General features: G+C 41.0%; 1 protein-coding gene across 2 annotated transcripts in view; it reads left to right on the top strand.

The window, feature by feature from the left end:
- The first annotated feature begins 10,758 nt into the window (after positions 1–10,758).
- Positions 10,759–19,244, top strand: part of SLC24A1 (solute carrier family 24 member 1) — a 33,302-nt gene continuing 24,816 nt past the window's right edge. For both annotated transcript variants that reach the window (XM_075273154.1, XM_075273153.1), the window contains exons 1-2: positions 10,759–10,925; positions 14,056–15,266. In XM_075273154.1, the coding sequence (XP_075129255.1) occupies positions 14,238–15,266 (1,029 nt within the window). In that variant the 5' untranslated portion in view covers positions 10,759–10,925; positions 14,056–14,237. The remainder of the gene's footprint in view (positions 10,926–14,055; positions 15,267–19,244) is intronic.

Raw genomic sequence — 19,244 nt, 5'->3', positions numbered from 1 at the left:
TGTCCCCTGTGAAACAAGCGGTGCAAAAACAAGGTTCCTGCCTCAGAGCGGTGCGGCTGTATGAGGGGCGGGGCGAGTGAGCGGTTACTCCCACATTACCTGAGCGACAGCCGTCTGTCAGTATAGGACGTATAGGTCGCTTGTATGAGGTAGAGCAGCGACTAAATGCGACTGTGCGACCCCAAACCTAAGTCTGCAGAGTCTGGGGGAGAAAATGTCATAAGCATTGTGTTCAGTAGTGGCATTTAAAGGGGTACTCCACAGTGTAAGACATAGCCCTGACAGGTGCAGGCTCTACTTCTGGCTTCTTCACCTTCCAGGATAAGATTTGCACTACATGGTGGATTTGGTCACAACTCCCATCAGCGGCGTCACTAAAGTCTTGTCGCCTCCCCCTACCTCATCCCTATAGGAAATTCTTCACAGTGATGGTTACGGGTGCTAAGGAGTTTAATCCACCTTAGTGTGGTTAGGGTAATCTGTGGGTCTCCTTGGTTTATGGGCCAGATGGAAGCTGCAATCTCAATACCGATGCCAGTGTTTATGGGCCCCCTAAAGCTCCTGAGTCCCAATGTGACTGCACCCCCTCAAGTTACGCCCCTGACTCCCACTGCACAAACAGAGATTACCATCTCACTCGTTCACTAATGGAAGTGAATGAAGTCGTGTTGTAACCCCAAGTATGCCGCAAATATTACTCCTAGTCACAAAAAGATCAAAAAGTGCTGGAAATTTTTGCCTCTTGCAGTTGCAGCACTCTAGCAGTCGCAATGTGACTCCATTCTCTGACATTAGTGACAAAGTGACGCGGCAATCTTTAGTAGCGTGACAGGAGTTGTTGTCGAAGTCACTGTGTAGCCTAAGCCTAATAGGAATATGGTGCCCTCTGCAGGTCTTGGCCATCGCTTTCTCCATATGCTCCAATGGAGAGGTGGCTCTGTAAAGAACTAAGTAATGGGCTGTAAGTGACAAAGATAGAAACATCCCTTTAAAGAGATCCTATCATTAAAATGCAATTTTTTCTCCCTAACACGTAGGAATAGCCTTAAGAAAGGCTACTCTTTTCCTACCTTTAGATGTCTTCTCTGGGCCGCCGTTGGGTAGAAATCCTGGTTTTCTTCTGTATACAAATGAGTTCTCTCACAGCACTGGGGGCATCCCCAAAGCTGCGAGAGCAATCTCCAGTAACGCCTCTATCTTCGCCTGGAACGGCCTCTCCTTGCGTCTTCTTCTGGCGCTGGCTTCAACCTTCTATGCATGTGCAGTCAGCTCTGCCATTGGGCCTTGGACAAAGCTGACTGCGCATGCCTCGGCAATTTTCCTCTGGCCGCTTACACAGTAAACTGGTGTAAGCGGCCATTTTCTTGTGGCCGCTTACACAGTAGGGGTAAGCAGCCACAAGAAAAGGGGCGCGGTCATGCGCAGTCAGCTTTGTCCGAGTCCCAACAGCAGAGCCTTATACCATCAATTTTGAATTGCAATTAAAAGTATTGATAAATATTAAAATAATATACTCTAGGGCAGGGGTCGGCAACCCCTGGCACGCGTGCCAGTCTTGCCAAACGTACTGCGCATGCGCAAAATTGCAGTGCCCGCAATGGCTGGGACCGCAATTTCACGCATGCGCAGTACGTTCAGCAATCTTCGCCGAACAGAGCGTACTGCGCAGGCCTCCGACAGGACACTGAAGAAGCAAGGGGAGGATACGTAAGACCATAGAGGCGGCGCTGCGGTCGGTTTTCGAGCTGCAATGGGGACGCCCCCATCGCTGCTCCTGCGATGGGGGACGCCCCCATCGCTGCGAGAGAACTCATTAGCATACCGGTACAAACCGGTATTTTGAACGAACGGCGCGGTGGAGAGCACTTCTAAAGGTAGGAGACGAATAGCCTTTCTAAAGGCTATTCCGACGTGGTAACTAGAAAAAAATGTGTTTTAGTGGTAGAATCCCTTTAATTTAGTTTTAGTAACTCCATGTGCCTTACATTAATAACAGTTAACCCCATCATGTCCCTCACATTAACCCCTGTGTGGCTCACATAAGGGTTACTGATGTGTTAGACATGTGGAGGTACTAATGAAGGACCTATATAATGAAGATGTTCACTTATTACCTCCATATGTCTCACATATCTGTGTCAATTATGTAAAGCACACAGGGGGTTAATGTGAGGGACATAATGGGGTTAACTGCTATTAATATGAGGCACATTGAGTTAACCTGCAATGCACATGACCAGACTCTTTATCTACAACTGGGGATAAAAGTACAGACCTATATATTTCAATTGACCCATATATACAGCCATTCTTTTTGTGGCTGTGTATCTGGGCCAAATTGAAGAGCTGAAAACTATGGCGCAGGTCCTATATCTGTCCTATACATCCCCTATATCTGTCTGCATTTCCAGCCCTGTCAATTCATTTTTAACATGCGTGCCATTTGTATGCAGGAGGAGTAAGGCTGAGGCCCCACGTTGCAGAAACTCAGCATTTTTGTTGCAGATTTTGATGCGGTTTATTTCAACCAAAGCTATAAATGGCTACAGAAGGAATGGGAAATATATAGGAAGCTTCTTATACGTCTCCCTTCTGCTCAATCCACTCCTGGCTTAGGCTCAGAAAAACACAGCAAAATATGTAACAAAAAAAGCTGTGTTCCCTGGGCCTCAGCCTTAGGCTAAAGCCCCACGTTGCAGAAACAGCTTTTTTTCGTTGCAGATTTTGCTGTTTTTTTTAGCCGAAGCCAGGAGTAGATTGAGCAGGAGGGAGACATATAAGAAGCTTCCTATATATTTCCCGTTCCTTTTCTAGCCATTCTTGGCTTGGACGGAAAAAAAAAATGCAGCTAAATCTGCAATAAAAAAGCTGCATTTTTGTAATGTGGGGCCTCAGCCTTAGTGTGATTCTATTGGGTGGTGACACTGTAACTAGATGCAATTATAGCCAAATCCAGTTCCTGGGCACCAGTGCATTCACTTTGTTGAAAGTGTGACACCCATTAATTCCTGGCTGGGGTTTTGCTGTTACTGAACCGCCAGGAACTAAAAGTGACTGAAATTAATCTGCGTTTCACTTAGGGAGCGTTCACACTACCGTCTGTGTCCAACAGCTAGTGTCCACTGCTAATGTCTGTTCAGAATCTTGTGCGGACATTAGCAGCGGACACTAGCTGTGTCTGTGACATTTTACATTGATTTCCCTTACAGAATACTGAAGTTACTAACGGCCAAGGACTGGATGGAGCATACAGGTACATTGTGTGTCAGCTCTTTACAGGTATGACCTTACTCTGCTCCCAGTCACATACATTACCACTAATTGTGGGTTACGCATGTACTTACATTGCTTCTAAAGGAAAAGAACATGTATATCGAGGCAAATAGTGGTAAGCGCATGTGGCTGGGAGCGCAGTATGACAGCACCCCTATGTTGCGGTTTGTGCTATATGACTTTAGTGTAGGTGTCGTCAGCCTTACAATTATTGCGCGGCACTCCGAGGACCTCATCTTTGATTTTTTTATTTAAATCGGCACGCCGAACAAAAAAGGTTGCCTACCCCTGCTCTAGGGCATAAATGTGAGATGGTTACAGCTACATACAGATTCAATAATAGATCCCTATCTGACAATTTGCTGCAGTTTGTTGTGATATAATTAGAGCCGACTGCACATGCCTAGAAGTTTGAAGCCAGCGCTGGAAGAAGACGCAGGGAGAGGCCGTTCCAGGTGAACATATAGGCGTTGCTGGAGATTTCTCTTGCAGCATTGAGGACGCCCCCAGTGCTGTTTGAGCGCTGGGGCCCGTCCCCAGTGCTTCAAGAGAACTCATTTGCATACTGAGGAAAACCGGGATTTCAACCGAACGGTGGCGCGGAGAAGACATCTAAAGGTAGGAGAAGAATAGCCTTTCTTAAGGCTATTTCTTTGTATATGAGAGAAAGAAATTGCATTTTAATGGTTGAATCCCTTTAAGGATTAGTTCTCAGTTTTAAGATTTAAAGGTAGTCTGTCAGCAGGAAAATCAGTATCAAATTAATGACAGTTACTTGTATGACTCATTGTTGAAACCCATGGATGCCGTCCTTCAAGCTCATGGAAGTCACACAAAATATTAAATATGGCTCTAATAGTACCACAACTTCATTCACCAATGTTAGGAAACATATCGTTGTATTTGAACTGAATTCTTGGTTTGATTTTCACATTACTTTATGTGGGCGACAAAACTTTTGTCTTGCCAAATCTGACCTTTCTGTGTTCATTAAATGGTCAATATTTCGCCATTGAAGCCAATTTATTTTCTTAACAAAAAAAAACATTTGGGAGGGTTTCAGCTTTCATATGAGTCATTTCTTAAACCAATAGATGAATTTAAAGTCAGGTTATAAGCTTTTGATTCCACAACATGGATAAATAAACCAGAAAAAATATTCCTCCTACCAAAAACTAATAAACAAAGTGGAAAGTCCTATGATTTAAATAAAAGGTGATCTAAGCAATAGACATTCCCCAAAATGGTATAACTAAAAATGGTATAACTAAAAAGTACATCTGGCCCCACAAAAAAAAACGCCCTATAGCTGCAGGATCACCTGTCAATGTGGCCTTGCAGCCGTTGCAAAACTACAACTCCACTACATCAAATATTTTACCATTTTTTGCTTGAAAATTTTTTTTCCCTATTTTTCTCCTCTAAAACCTAGGTGCGTCTTATAGTCCGAAAAATACGGTACGTCCTTTTACAACAACTAAACACCACGTGACTGATCAAAGGAACCATAAACTCAGAGAACTTTCCTGTGAACTGATATATATGTTTTTTTGAACTATTTGCATGTTCTGCTTTCCATCTATTTTGCATCTAACACTCTATTCCTGTATAAAAGTGCTTGCCTTCAGATATTGTGTTATACCAGCCTGGTCTATAGTCTCTCACTCTGCCAAATCAGTATCCCTGCGCTATGCTGAGGAGGTCCAAAAGACCGATACAGCGCTGTCCATAGCTGGGAATCTGTTTCTTTAGGAATAGAAATACTAATTTAGCAATAAACTCCGCATCATGTCAGTAGGCTTATTAACTGAGTCATGCATGATGTTAAGGGGGCTGTCCCTAGAGGGCAGCATACAGAGGCACTGTTCTCCTAATTACATCCTGGAGAATAGATTTGCATATTTTTTTACCTTGATCCTTTTACTGAGAAATCAAAGACTCTCTCTTCCTTGAAATCAAGGAGGTCCCTTTTATACTGAAAATGTTTTCTTTTGTTTTCTTTCCTTGATATAAGCAATAAACCTGCAACGCTGCCTCCCTCCTTTCAAAATCTGGATTGCTAGAGAATTTCTTAACTGCTTCGATCTGTTCCTTAAGATCCTGAGCTGTTGTATTCATTAATAATTTCTCTTCCTCCAATAACATCCTCATCAGTCTAAGGGATGAATCTATAGCCTCTTTCTCCCATTTATTAAGAAATGCTGCTGAACGTACTCTAGGTTTTTTAAAATGGTTGGCCAGAGGGAATGTGAACAGTTAGGGATAACAGCAGATTAGTTATCTGATTTTCATCTCCTTGAAGGGCTCTCGGAGGAGGGTCAGAGAAACCTAGGAGAGGGTCCATTTACTATAAAATTCCCTCCTATTCCCAATGACACAGCCATTGACACCTTTTTCCGTAGTATCAGACAAACTGTCCAAAAATCAACATCAAAGATCTGTCAACTAGGTGGAACTTGTCAAGTAGAGAAAGAGAGATCTTGTCTAATCTTGAGTCAGATGAAAACATTATAATAAAGCCAGCCGATAAAGGCAGAAACCTAGTGATACTGAATCGTAGTGATTACATCAAAATGTGTAAGAGGATATTAGATGGCAGAAATTGTTATGAAAGACTTGATTCTGATCCAACTGAGAAATATCTGGCAGAATTAAGACAAATCTTGACAAGAGCTAAGGAAAACTGTTTAATCAGTGACAATGAATTCACCTTTTTATTACCTGACCACCCTGTACATGCAACTTTTTACGCACTACCTAAAGTTCATAAAGGTCTCTCACCCTTAAAGGGGAGACCAATTGTGGCAGGAATAAACAGTGTGACACAGAAGGCCTCTCTGTACGTGGATGAGATTCTGAGACCATATGTTGTTTCATTGCCATCTTATGTTATAGACACAACAGAGGTCTCCCGGAGACTCTCTTGGCTAGTCTTGATGTGGAGGCCCTCTACAGCTCCATACCCACGGGGTGTGGGGCTGTGGGGGCCTTCCTTTGCTCGAGGGGCAATGAGTTTGCTGCTCACAGTGAATTCGTGATGGAGCTTCTGCGTTTTGTTTTGCATAATAATTCCTTTTTGTTCGACCGCCACTCATTCCACCCGCTCAGGGGTGTGGCAATGGGGAGCCCCTGTGCCCCAACGTATGCCAATATGTTCCTGGGCTGGTAGGAGAAGGAGGTGGTCTTTTCAGACAAAATGGAGTGCTGGTCATCGTCTATTTTAATGTGGATTCGATTTATAGATGATGTGTTGATCCTATGGGGGTACTGAGGATCAGTTCACAGAATTTGTTAGTGTCCTCAATATTAATACTCTTGGATTATATTTTACATCAGAGATCCATCTATCCACAATTACATTTCTGGATTTAAAAATCTATAAGTCCCCATTGGGTAGATTAAGCACTGTAGTCCACAGAAAGGAGACAGCCACAAACTGTCTAAGTGGGATAGCTGGCACCCGCATTTGCTCCGGAGAGGTATACCCAAGGGGCCTCTTGTGGGAGGCAATGACTAATGAACTACAGGTTGATACATTGTAGGGCCTTTCCCACTTGATGTGAATTTAGTGTTCATGTACTAGTGCACTCTTTTCCCTTTTAAGAGTTTTTTTTTGTAATAATAGTAGTACTTTTAACTAAATATTAATAAAGTTTAGTGTTTTATTATACTTACCTCTTTTGCCTCTGGGTATAGGACTTTCCGCTTTTTGTTTATCACAACATGGATAAGCGACAGAACTTTTGTCAGGGACTGTATAAGCATTAAAAAGTGGTTACCTAAGGAAACCGCAAGGACTCCATAGACCAAAATGGGGTCTGTATGGTTTCCACACAAATCATGTGGAGAGAAAGGTGCTGTGTGCAGGACTTTTCTCTCCGCATATTTCGTGTGGACTCCGAGAGGAAACCACAAGGACCCCATTATAGTCTATGGATTCTGTGGGTGTCCCAGGTAACTGCTTTTCAAGGTGTATAGGTTTACATTTGGGGGTCTGTAAGCGGACTCCCCAAACAGAAACCCAAACGCAGATGTGAATGGGCCGGAGAGCCATCTTTAAAAAAAAAAAAAAAATTGCCATTGATGAAGCCATATAACTTGATATTGCTTAGACAAGTTGTATTTTTGGAACCATTTTGTGTATAAGTCACATTGAAACACCTTTGTTATTTTTTTGTGGTGGAAGAACAGAAAAAGATGAGTAATTCTTAATTTTTGTGTTTCATTTTTACATCATTTACTATGCTGTAGATTTTAGGCAACAAAATTGCAATAAATTCACATTTAGATTTTGTTGTGGATTTCTCACAGATTTTGTAGATAATTTTACCCCTTTAACTAAAATAGATTAAATCTACTGTGAAAATCCACACAAAGAATTTGCGTGCTGTGAGTTTTAAAATCCGCACCTTATGCCAATTTCTGCAGCCCCCTTGTGTACATGAGATTAAGAAAATCTAATTGATTTAAGTGATAAATTATTATACTACAGATATTCCGTATAAAAATCTGTGTTTATTGCGCAAAGTGTATGTAACCTAAAAACCAAGGTTTGTATTACTAGTGTGCAACATGGACTATTGTGCTGACATCTATTGGTCAGCATGAGAATTGTAATAATTTAGGAGATGTGAAAAAAACAAAAAAAAAAAACAAATATTTTTTTCCCACAATGAAATAATTTAAAATATAAATATCACCTTCTGATGACTGTATCACTTTATAAAATAGTCTAATATTTGTGACTATTAGTGAATCTCTTTAATTTCATGAAATGAGGACGCAAGCATTAAATTGCTTCAATCGAAAGCTTGATTTTGGTAATATTTATTTTTTTTAGGTATGCATTAGCCTCCGAGGCCTTCAAGACTCCCTACAGCTTGTGGAACCTCATCTTTTGTAACAGTTACAGGGAAACATCCTGGACAAGATATTACTAGAATCAGAGGCAATTATGTGCATAAGATATCGCTGATGAATGGTCTCCCTCCACATAGTACAGTGTACATGTGAGCCATGGGGAATGGGAAATATATAGGAAGCTCTTGTACGTCTACCTTCTGCTGAATCCACTACTGGCTTTGGCTCCCAAAAATCGCAACATTGGGCTTCAGTATATCTTTGAATTGAATGCCTTTTTAAAGCTAGGGCTATATGATGATTTTGGATGTGACTAAAGATTGCTGGATCAATTTGCAACTCCTTCATTTATATTAGTGAATGGAGTCGCATTGTGACCTCAAAAGTGCTGTGACCTTGACTTTAAGACAAACATTGTTAGAAGTCACGGTTGTGGCATTTTTGGGGTCATAATGTGACTCCATTTACTAGCCTGAGTGAAGGAGTAACAAGGCAATATTTTAGTCTTGATAAAAACAAGTCTTCCAACGTAATGACGTAATGTTCACCCCACTGCTATATCACAAGAACAAAGTACAGTATCTATGGTTTTAGAGCGTTACAACCAGTCTTTTCCAGCAGGCAATCAATGTAGTATTGCAACAAACATAATATACAACGTTACACGCAGTTGTATCACTAAATAATTGTAGTCATGATACTGGAGCTGTAAAAACAGATAAAATCCAGCCTAGTATAATACTGCAGGACTGTTCTTAGAAAAGAGTATAATTATACTCACAGTAAAAACCTGGAGCACCTTATGTCTGCCCCATAGCCACATGTCTGGCTTCATCAATTCACTTGCCACCAATTTATGATGGCTCTGGGGGCCACAGTCTATGGGTCCATTCACATTGCATTTTCTGAACCGGAACCTAAAGCAGAGGCTGCCTTAGGTTCCGGTCCAAAAGATGGGTCGCCGCGACAGGTCACTGCACCGTCATCCAGCCGCACACTCTGCTCCGGATTAGGCCCAATGAATGGGCCTGGTCGGGAGGGAGTGTCTTCAGGCCGAATCGCGAAGTGACTTGGCCTGAGGAATGAGCATCTCGCTTCTTTTTTCCAGGAGCCGGAAGAAACGGCTCCCGGAAGAAGCTTCCGAGCGGCTCCCATTGATTTCAATGGGAGCCGTCTTCTTGGTCAGGATTTTGAGGCAATTACGGCCTCAAAATCCTGACCAAAAAACTCTGTGTGAACTTACCCTAAGGGTGCATTCACATGGAGGAAAATGGCGCTGAATTTGTTGTGGAATCCGCCTCAGATTCAGCTCTGAAAATAAAGCCTTCAATGGGTGCTGCTAGCTTTTTTTCTCCACTAGTAGAAAATTACGCTAGTGGAAAACAAAGCTAGCGGAACCCATTGAATCCAATGGGAGGCTTTATTTTCAGCGTGGAAAATTCCACACCAAATTCCTCACCATTTTCCTCCATGTGAATGGACCCTAAGAATCCATAAGGTTCATACCTCTTTTATGCGATAAGGATTCCTTAGACACCACTCCAGTGCTAAACCAGTTGAGTTCTGCTCTTTACATCAGGTCAGGCTTCATTTTAAGAATCACATTTAAGGTGGGATCCCACGTAAGGTGATTTTTCCACAACATTTTACAGTATCTGCAGAGTGGATCGGATTCTGGCTAATCCCATCTACACATTGCAGAAAAATATCCACCGTGGAAATGTTGTGATTTCAAAAACAATTGCATTTTTGTAAATCGTAGCATGTCAATTATACTTACAGAAACGCCGATGGTTTCCGCATAGGTGTAATTGAAGCAGAACGTCTGCAGAAAAAACCTCTGTGGACTTTCTGTAAAAAGTGCTGTGGGAAACAGGCCTTAAAGTGGACCTGTTGACCATGATGTCTGATCTGCAGAGCAGCTGAGCAGATTGATATTTAGTTTTATAGGAAAGGTGCAATATGATTTTACTTAGCTTTCCTTCTACCTTTGCCTAATAGTGCATTGGGTGGTCTTATTAGTTACTGGCAGCATTATTAGCATGACTGAATACAGAGATAGCTGTCAGTCCTTTACTTTGACTACCCATTGGATTCTTAATCATAGGAAGAGTAAGGATTTAAAGGGGTTGTCCAGGAGCTAGCGAAGTTGTCATCAGTATCCAATTGTTCAGGGTCTGACACCCCAACCCCACACCCATCGGCTGTTTACCAGATATACGAGTGGATGCTTATCTCCTTATGTTACCCACAAATGAAAAGCCTGAACTATATACAGTACATGATCCCCCCCCCCTCTATATTTTATTATTTTATCAAAATACACATGTCAGTTTGAGGAGAGTCAGTAAAAAATTTAAATGTATTGATATATAGTTGATAGTACAGTAAAAGTTTTCCAGGTGGTGACATGGTGCCATCAGAATGCATCTATGTGTACTATACATAAGTTACATAAAACACGGCTTCAAATTTAACACAGAAAATCTTTTACAAAACAAATAATTCCTCTTGATTCCTCCCACATCCAGCAGCGTCTCTCCTGGGAGCGAGGAAAGTACAGTGTTGCTTTATAATCTCCTTAATGCTGCAGGTATTAGTGTGGATTGGACACTGCAGTGTGTCCTTCATACCTGACCCTCGGCAGACTTGAGCCGGTGCAGATTTGCTGGTGATGGGGACACTTATGTTGCCTTCCCCCTAGTACACCTCTTCTCACTTGGCATCATGCGCCCTGAAGACTAAAGGGGGTGAATGCTTCCCCCAAACTTCCTGCTGGCTGCTCTCTACAGGTAGGTTCCAGATGTTACAACGGGCTCTCAAATGTTACATTTAATTGTCTATTATTAGACATATTCTGTAGACAAGACATGATGAATTCATGTGACCTGTAGGGTTACATGGAGATATTTTTCATGTGTTTATTATATTATTACTATATATGTTTGGCTTATTATATGCAATGTATGTTATTATTTCTATAGTATAATCGGTCATCAGAGGAATTAGTCATTAGCTAGGTATATGCATCTAGCAGAGTTTAGCTTAAGATTGTAGCAAGCACTGCAACATTACTTTTATTATTATAGACTTACTATTTTTCAGATTTTTTTGCATTTCATTTTTTTATTCATTTTATTTATTTTTCAATTATTTATTTTTATTTTATTTTTGCTTATTTTTTATATGGCCTTCTGTAAATTATATTGTTATACATTATTACCAGCAGCAGTAGAGAAGCAACATAAATTTTTTTTTCAATATTTTAAAATTCTACCGTGTGAATGATAGGCATATTACCAAAAAATTTATACAAGCGCCACATTATCTTGTAGCTTTGGCTCCAATAATCTTTGGGATCATGTGAAGATCTTAGGGAGCCAAATGCTGAGCTGGCATTCTAGGGATATGACAAGTAATGGGATACACTTTATTGCTCATATTTTGCAGGGTTTTTTAGATAGTTTAGGAAGTTGGTGTTTGCTAGACTTCTGTATGGAGGGGAAGTATGTGTGAGAAATTGCATGGTGCATGCGTTCCTCCCAGCTGATCACATGACTGGTTCCATGGCACATTTCTGTAAAGAAGCCATGGATCTAATCACAAGATCCATCTTGGCAGAGAGTGTGAGGCCTCCCATTCAAGAACCTCCTCCTCCACTTCAAGTAGCTTATAACAGAGACCAATGGATTAGCTGCAACTACAAAAATGCACTTAAGATGGGGCAACACGGTGGCTCAGTGGCCTGAGCCTTGCAGCACTGGAGTCCTGGGTTTGAATCCTGCCAGGAACAATGTCTGCAAGGAGTTTGTATGTTCTCCCCATGTTTGCGTGGATTTCCTCCCATTCTACAAAGACATACTGATAGGAAAAAAAAAAAGTACATTGTGATCCTTATATGGGGCCATAATCTACATAAAAAAAAAAAAATGCACATCTGATAAAATTTGATCTAGTATCTCTTTTTTGTTATTTTTACCTACGTCCGTGAAAGAATTAGTGGAAATTAAAATAATAAAAATTACTGTAAATTGTAACTGTGGGATCAAATCAATTCTCAAAAATACTCATAGTCGCTTATATTAGATGTAGTCTAGTTTGATTGGAATGGAAAAGGTCTGGTTTCTTCCCTGGGTTTTGTTCAAGTTGCGAAGGTTTAAGAAAAGAGATAGGAGATGTCACCAGATTTGGAAGACATCGTAATTATGATGAAACATTCTCAAGCAGGTCCCTTCTTCAGGCCTCACTAACCTTTGGCTCTACTGATTTATTTTAATACAACACATTATTTATGCCATCCCTGGACACGTATAACCTAGCACTTCTCACCAGCTTGATTCAGAGCGCATGGATAGCTTCAACTTCACAGATTGTAGAACTTATACAAATACTGTATATCAGGAGATCATTGGCAGCCACCTAAGGAATTGTAAGATCCCCTACAGCATAAAAAGCCCTGAAACATAGCAAAATGTTAGAAATATTCATCTAAACAAGTTATAAAATGTTATCATATCCTTTTAGAGAAAATCCCTGAGCAAAATAAATTCAATAAATCTCCCTGTACTCTCCGTGTTATAAAAAAAAAATCACAATTTTATTATTACAAATTTAATAATTTAGTTTATTTATGAAGGAATCAGCAACGGACAGTAGCTTGGTAATTCTGTACTTTTAGGCATCAGGACAATTCTCCATGACAGGCGAGACATGGCCTTTGGCCCTTAGCCAGATACAGCAGATGTAAACTAAGTATATTATGTCTGTAGTGCAGGATAAGGGGCTCATGACCTTTAATGCCTAAGACACCAGGTCACATTCAGTTCACCGCTAACCAATTTGATCAGCATAACTAATATTTAGGATTTTATGAGTTACTAATGTCCAGGTCAGATATTACATTCATATAATTATGTTATACATGGATAGTTGTATGTGATCAAATTACATTTATTTATATTTTATAGCTATTTGGCATACATTACATCTTATTAATAATTATTTACTTAGGTTTATTCTGTTGAGTATTGCATCCACATCCTGATCATTCGTCGCCTTAGTCACTGCAAATATTCCTTTTTACAGAAGGTGCTAAGGGGTCTTATTCTGGATCATAAACCTTCTTGCATTTTATGTCGCAAAGGCTGGCATGAAAGTTCTGTGCTGGGTGAAGCTGGTGTCTGAATGTGTACTCACAAAGGGGCATCTGTTCTTAATGACTAGGATTGGAAAAGCTCCGGTCCTGAGTGTTTAGTCCTTAGGGTAAGTTCACACAGGGTTTTTTGGTCAGGTTTTGAGGTCGTATCCGCCTCAAATTCCTGACCAAAAAGATGGCTCCCACTGAAATCAATGGGAGATGGTCAGTTCTTTATTCCGGGAGCTGGAACAAATGACATGCTCATTCTTTCAGGCGAATTCGCCTCATGACATCCACCTGAAGACACTCCCTCATGACTAGGCCCATTCATTTGGGCCTAATCCGAAGTGGAGTGAGCGACTGGATGCCGGTGCACTGCAGAAAAAGGAACCCATTGAAGTCAATGAGAGGCTTTTTTTTCAGCGCTGAAATTCCACACCAAAGTCCTCACAATTTTCCTTCATGTGAATGGACCCTAAGTGGGCTTCACCTATAATATAAGTTGTATAATCAGAGGGAGGGATCTTAGATTTATTTTTTTTTTCTGATGAGTCCAAGGATCCTAAACCTGAGACTGATCAGCCTCTTAAGAAGAAAGGGCAGATATACAAGGGTAATACACCAGCAGTATTATCTACACTTGTAAAAGAGAATCTGTCTCATAGAAGAGAAACCTAAAAGCCATGTATGGTCCCATAGGAATAACAAGGTATGTCAAATATGAAATCTAATTTGCTTACCTGTTCCCATTATTGGTAATAACATGAATGTTTCTTCTGTTTTAGGGTTCTATGTGGTGCTCTGCAGAAACCCCCAAATTTGGCTAATACTACAACCAAGCTATCCAGAGATGGAAGGCAAGCATAGGACCATATGAGAACAATCTTCCCAGGATATAAGTTACTGACTGGGATAAAGACTCAGTGTTTGCTGGCCCCTGGTCTTTTATCCATCTTATATTATCACAATGCATCTACAGAGGAGAAAAAGGCTTCAGCTGAACCGTATTTTATTTATAGTCTGCGTGATGTTCCTTTGCTCCCTGTACCAACTATCAGTTGATCAACAGATGGATCCAGAACCTTGGACAGAGACTAGCGTGGAGGAACATAGCTTTCTGAAGGATGAAAAAAGGATTTCAAGAAAGGAGGCGAAAACTGACATGACTGTAAAACCCCCTGTCAGGGTACGATTAAATCTGACTTCCACCACCAAAACCACTTCTACCACCACTTCTACCACTACCACCTCTACCTCAGTTGCCCCCACAGAAAATGTAACTGAAAGGACCAAAACCCGACACTGTATTTTTGTGGACCCAGATCCTATAACACCTACCATCAAACCAAAAACTACAACTGCTGTTTCATCCCCCACCAGCAGACCCACTAGACCCCCTTTGCCTCATGCCAAAGGAGAATATCCAGAGGACTTATTCAACATAGAGCAGCGCAGACAGGGTTGGGTAGCGCTTCATATCTTTGGCATGATGTATGTATTTGTGGCCTTGGCCATTGTCTGTGATGAGTTTTTTGTCCCAGCTTTGGGTGTGATCACAGAAAAGCTTCAGATTTCTGAAGACGTAGCTGGTGCCACATTTATGGCTGCTGGTGGATCAGCACCAGAACTTTTTACCTCTTTGATCGGCGTGTTTATTTCTCACAGTAATGTTGGCATTGGAACTATTGTGGGCTCGGCTGTCTTTAACATCTTATTTGTGATTGGTACTTGTGCCCTCTTCTCCAGGGAGATCCTGAACCTTACATGGTGGCCTCTCTTCCGAGACGTCTCATTTTATATCATCGATTTGATCATGCTCATTATCTTTTTCCTTGATAATGTTATTCACTGGTGGGAGAGCATGATGCTTCTCAGTGCCTATGGGCTTTATGTCTGCTTCATGAAATTGAATGTTATGGTTGAAAGTTGGGTGAAGTCACATCTGTCCAAAAGGAAGAGACTAGTGAAAGTAATGGCACTGGAAGATACAACTAAGGTATGTAGCTATCACTGACCACTGGTCTGGTTTTGTGTTGTCATCTGCTAGTAATGAAACACTAGAACCGTATATCACAAGTAATGTATGACAGAAGTTTTTAAATTTAAAAAAAAAATGTATATAAATTGCACATTTCCTTTTGCTGGTGTTCATTGTGAATGTTCATTGTATAAATCACTTGTAAAACTAAGAATCAAATGAATTGAGTTTTGGGCTCCACAATTGATGGAAAGGGTTCAAAGGTAGAGGAAAGGTGATCTATATAGGAAAGGGTTCTTTACCGTTAGGCCAGGTTCACACGGGGTATTTTGGACCGGAATTTGACGCAGAGGCCGCCTCAGATTCTGGACCAAAAACCGGTAGCTGTGACTGGATGCGGTGCACTGGTATCCAGTCGCAGCACTCCGCTCCAGTTTAGGCCCAAATGAATGGGCTTAGTCGGAAGAGAGTGTCTTCAGGCGGACAAATCCACCTGAAGAATAAGAATATTGCTTCTTTTTTGGGGGAGCCGCAACAAACTGCTCCCGGAAAAAAAGAACTAACTGGCTCCCATTGATTTCAATGGGAACTGTTTTCTTTTGGTGAGGATTTTGAGGCGGATTCTGCCTCAAAATCCTGACTAAAATACCCTGTGCAAACTCAGCCTTAGAGTACTCAAAACTATGGAATGCCCTAAGCCAAGAGGTAGTAATGGCAACTACTGTGTAAGCATTGTAAAATGGTGAAATAGTTATCGAATTAAAATTGCATTGAGAGTTATAGTCAATCTGACAATCCATGATGTATAATTAACTTCTTCCGGACATGTGCATATTATTATGGTGGATGCCAGGACTTTAAAGATGGCGGCTGCTCTGTTACTGAGTGGCTTCCATTGCTACCGGACCACTCTGATTGCAGGCATTGCACTGCTGCACTGCCCACCCAAAGTAAAAAATTTTTTCCATGGGACCGGTCCCCACTATATTTTTCCTGTACAGTCAACAACTTTAAGAAAAATAATTTTAGTGGCAAAGTTTTTGTTGAGGGGCTAAAATGACTACATATATATATATATATATATATATATATATATATATATACACTCACCGGCCACTTTATTAGGTACACCATGCTAGTAACGGGTTGGACCCCCTTTTGCCTTCAGAACTGCCTCAATTCTTCGTGGCATAGATTCAACAAGGTGCTGGAAGCATTCCTCAGAGATTTTGGTCCATATTGACATGATGGCATCACACAGTTGCCGCAGATTTGTCGGCTGCACATCCATGAGGCGAATCTCCCGTTCCACCACATCCCAAAGATGCTCTATTGGATTGAGATCTGGTGACTGTGGAGGCCATTGGAGTACAGTGAACTCATTGTCATGTTCAAGAAACCAGTCTGAGATGATTCCAGCTTTATGACATGGCGCATTATCCTGCTGAAAGTAGCCATCAGATGTTGGGTACATTGTGGTCATAAAGGGATGGACATGGTCAGCAACAATACTCAGGTAGGCTTTGGCGTTGCAACGATGCTCAATTGGTACCAAGGGGCCCAAAGAGTGCCAAGAAAATATTCCCCACACCATGACACCACCACCACCAGCCTGAACTGTTGATACAAGGCAGGATGGATCCATGCTTTCATGTTGTTGACGCCAAATTCTGACCCTACCATCCGAATGTCGCAGCAGAAATCGAGACTCATCAGACCAGGCAACGTTTTTCCAATCTTCAATTGTCCAATTTCGATGAGCTTGTGCAAATTGTAGCCTCAGTTTCCTGTTCTTAGCTGAAAGGAGTGGCACCCGGTGTGGTCTTCTGCTGCTGTAGCCCATCTGCCTCAAAGTTTGACGTACTGTGCGTTCAGAGATGCTCTTCTGGCTACCTTGGTTGTAACGGGTGGCTATTTGAGTCACTGTTGCCTTTCTATCAGCTCGAACCAGTCTGGCCATTCTCCTCTGACCTCTGGCATCAACAACGCATTTCCGCCCACAGAACTGTCGCTCACTGGATGTTTTTTCTTTTTTGGACCATTCTCTGTAAACCCTAGAGATGGTTGTGCGTGAAAATCCCAGTAGATCAGCAGTTTCTGAAATACTCAGACCAGCCCTTCTGGCACCAACAACCATGCCACGTTCAAAGGCACTCAAATCACCTTTCTTCCCCATACTGATGCTCGGTTTGAACTGCAGGAGATTGTCTTGACCATGTCTACATGCCTAAATGCACTGAGTTGCCGCCATGTGATTGGCTGATTAGAAATTAAGTGTTAACGAGCAGTTGGACAGGTGTACCTAATAAAGTGGCCGGTGAGTGTATATATACACAGTGCCGGCCAAAAAATCCAATGATTGTAGCGAAAATGATTTCTTGTCTTTTTCCATTTCTATCTTCTTGTCTCCTGGATGACGAGTATTTGGTAATTTTGTACATGTACATTTTGTACATTTTTCAGTTGATTTTGTAGCAGGAGGTATACATATCATCTGCAGGAACTCAATTTATACGCATCAGGTACTTTTGACAAAATCCACTGGTGGTGCATTTTTTGGCCGCCACTGTATATATATATATATATATATATATATATATATATATATATATATATATCATTTTGGCTGCAGAGTGAGCGCCGTAAAAATGAAGCCCGTAGGAGAGTTGCAAAAGTGCACATTTTCACCATTTCCACCCCATTTCGTTTTTTTTTCCAGTTTCCCAGTATATTGTACAGAATAGTAGATGATACCATTATGGAGAACAATTTGTCTTACAAACATTAAGCCATTATGGCTCTGTGAGCAGCAGGAAAGGAAAAACAGCTTGAAAGGTTACACTTGATAGACCCATGCTTTTGTAACCTTTTTAACTATGTACAATACTATTATTATCTCACATCCTCCATGTCTTTCATTGGCCCAGCAGATTACATTCAGCAAGTTATGTTTTTATTTGTTCTTGTACAAGCTGTTGAATATCTTAAAGGAATACAGACTGTTCATAGTTTGGAAATTGTAAAGTCTACCCTGACCATAAAGAATTATAGAACTACTCAGTTAAAACGATTTTTCTGTGCTAAAAATGTTGATGACTTATCCTAAGGATACCTGTAGGTCGTCAATATCAGATTGTTGAGGGCCCGACACCCATTACTCTCACTAGTCAGATGATAAATGGAGAATGGAGCAGGAAGCAGAGAGCTCCATTTCCTGTGTAGTGGCCAGACCGGGTTACTACAGATCAGTTCCCATTCACTGAAATGTAAACTGAAATGTTCTGCCGCTACACAGAGGACAGAGCTCTCTGCTTCCTGCTCCATTCTCTGTGTATCAGATGGTGAGAGAAGCTGATCAGTGAGGGTGCCTAGCGTTGGATACACAATGAACTATGTGATGATAGTATTGTCAGGATAGGTCATCAATATTTTTAACCTGGAAAAGCCCTTAAAGGAGGACCTGTTACCAGGTAAAAAATGCTGTATAAATACATAATTTGTTTCTCGCTATGCCCCTGCACAATCTTGTATATTTTTTTAATCCATCTACCCATTCAAACGATATGGTCTCTGGAATGTTATATGTAATAATAAATAATAATATATTTTATTTATATAGCGTCAAAGCACTGTACAATTTGTAAATTTGATCTGATTCTCTATGTGGGCAGGGACCTTTTATTTCATATTACCTTAATGTAGCAAGTAAAAATAATCTATAAGGAAAATATAAAAGTAAAACTTAAAAGGGGTTGTCAATGGAAGATGGCCAGGAGATCAGGTGATCACTGAAGCTCCAGCTTCAGTAACCCTTCTAGTCAGTTGTTATTGCCAGTGAAGCTGCTTGTACATATTACATATTGCTAATATGGTGCAGGACAAGCTGTCTTTGTGAGGGCGGTTCTAGTTATTATTATTATTGTTTATTTATATAGCACCATTAATTCCATGGTGCTTTACATTTGGGGGTTACATACAATACACAGAATATACAGG

The sequence above is a fragment of the Leptodactylus fuscus genome, chromosome 5, assembly GCF_031893055.1.
Source record: "Leptodactylus fuscus isolate aLepFus1 chromosome 5, aLepFus1.hap2, whole genome shotgun sequence".
Taxonomy (NCBI): Eukaryota; Metazoa; Chordata; class Amphibia; order Anura; family Leptodactylidae; genus Leptodactylus; species Leptodactylus fuscus.
The sequence above is the reverse complement of the archived record's forward strand: the minus strand, read 5'-3'. Positions and strand labels throughout refer to the sequence as shown.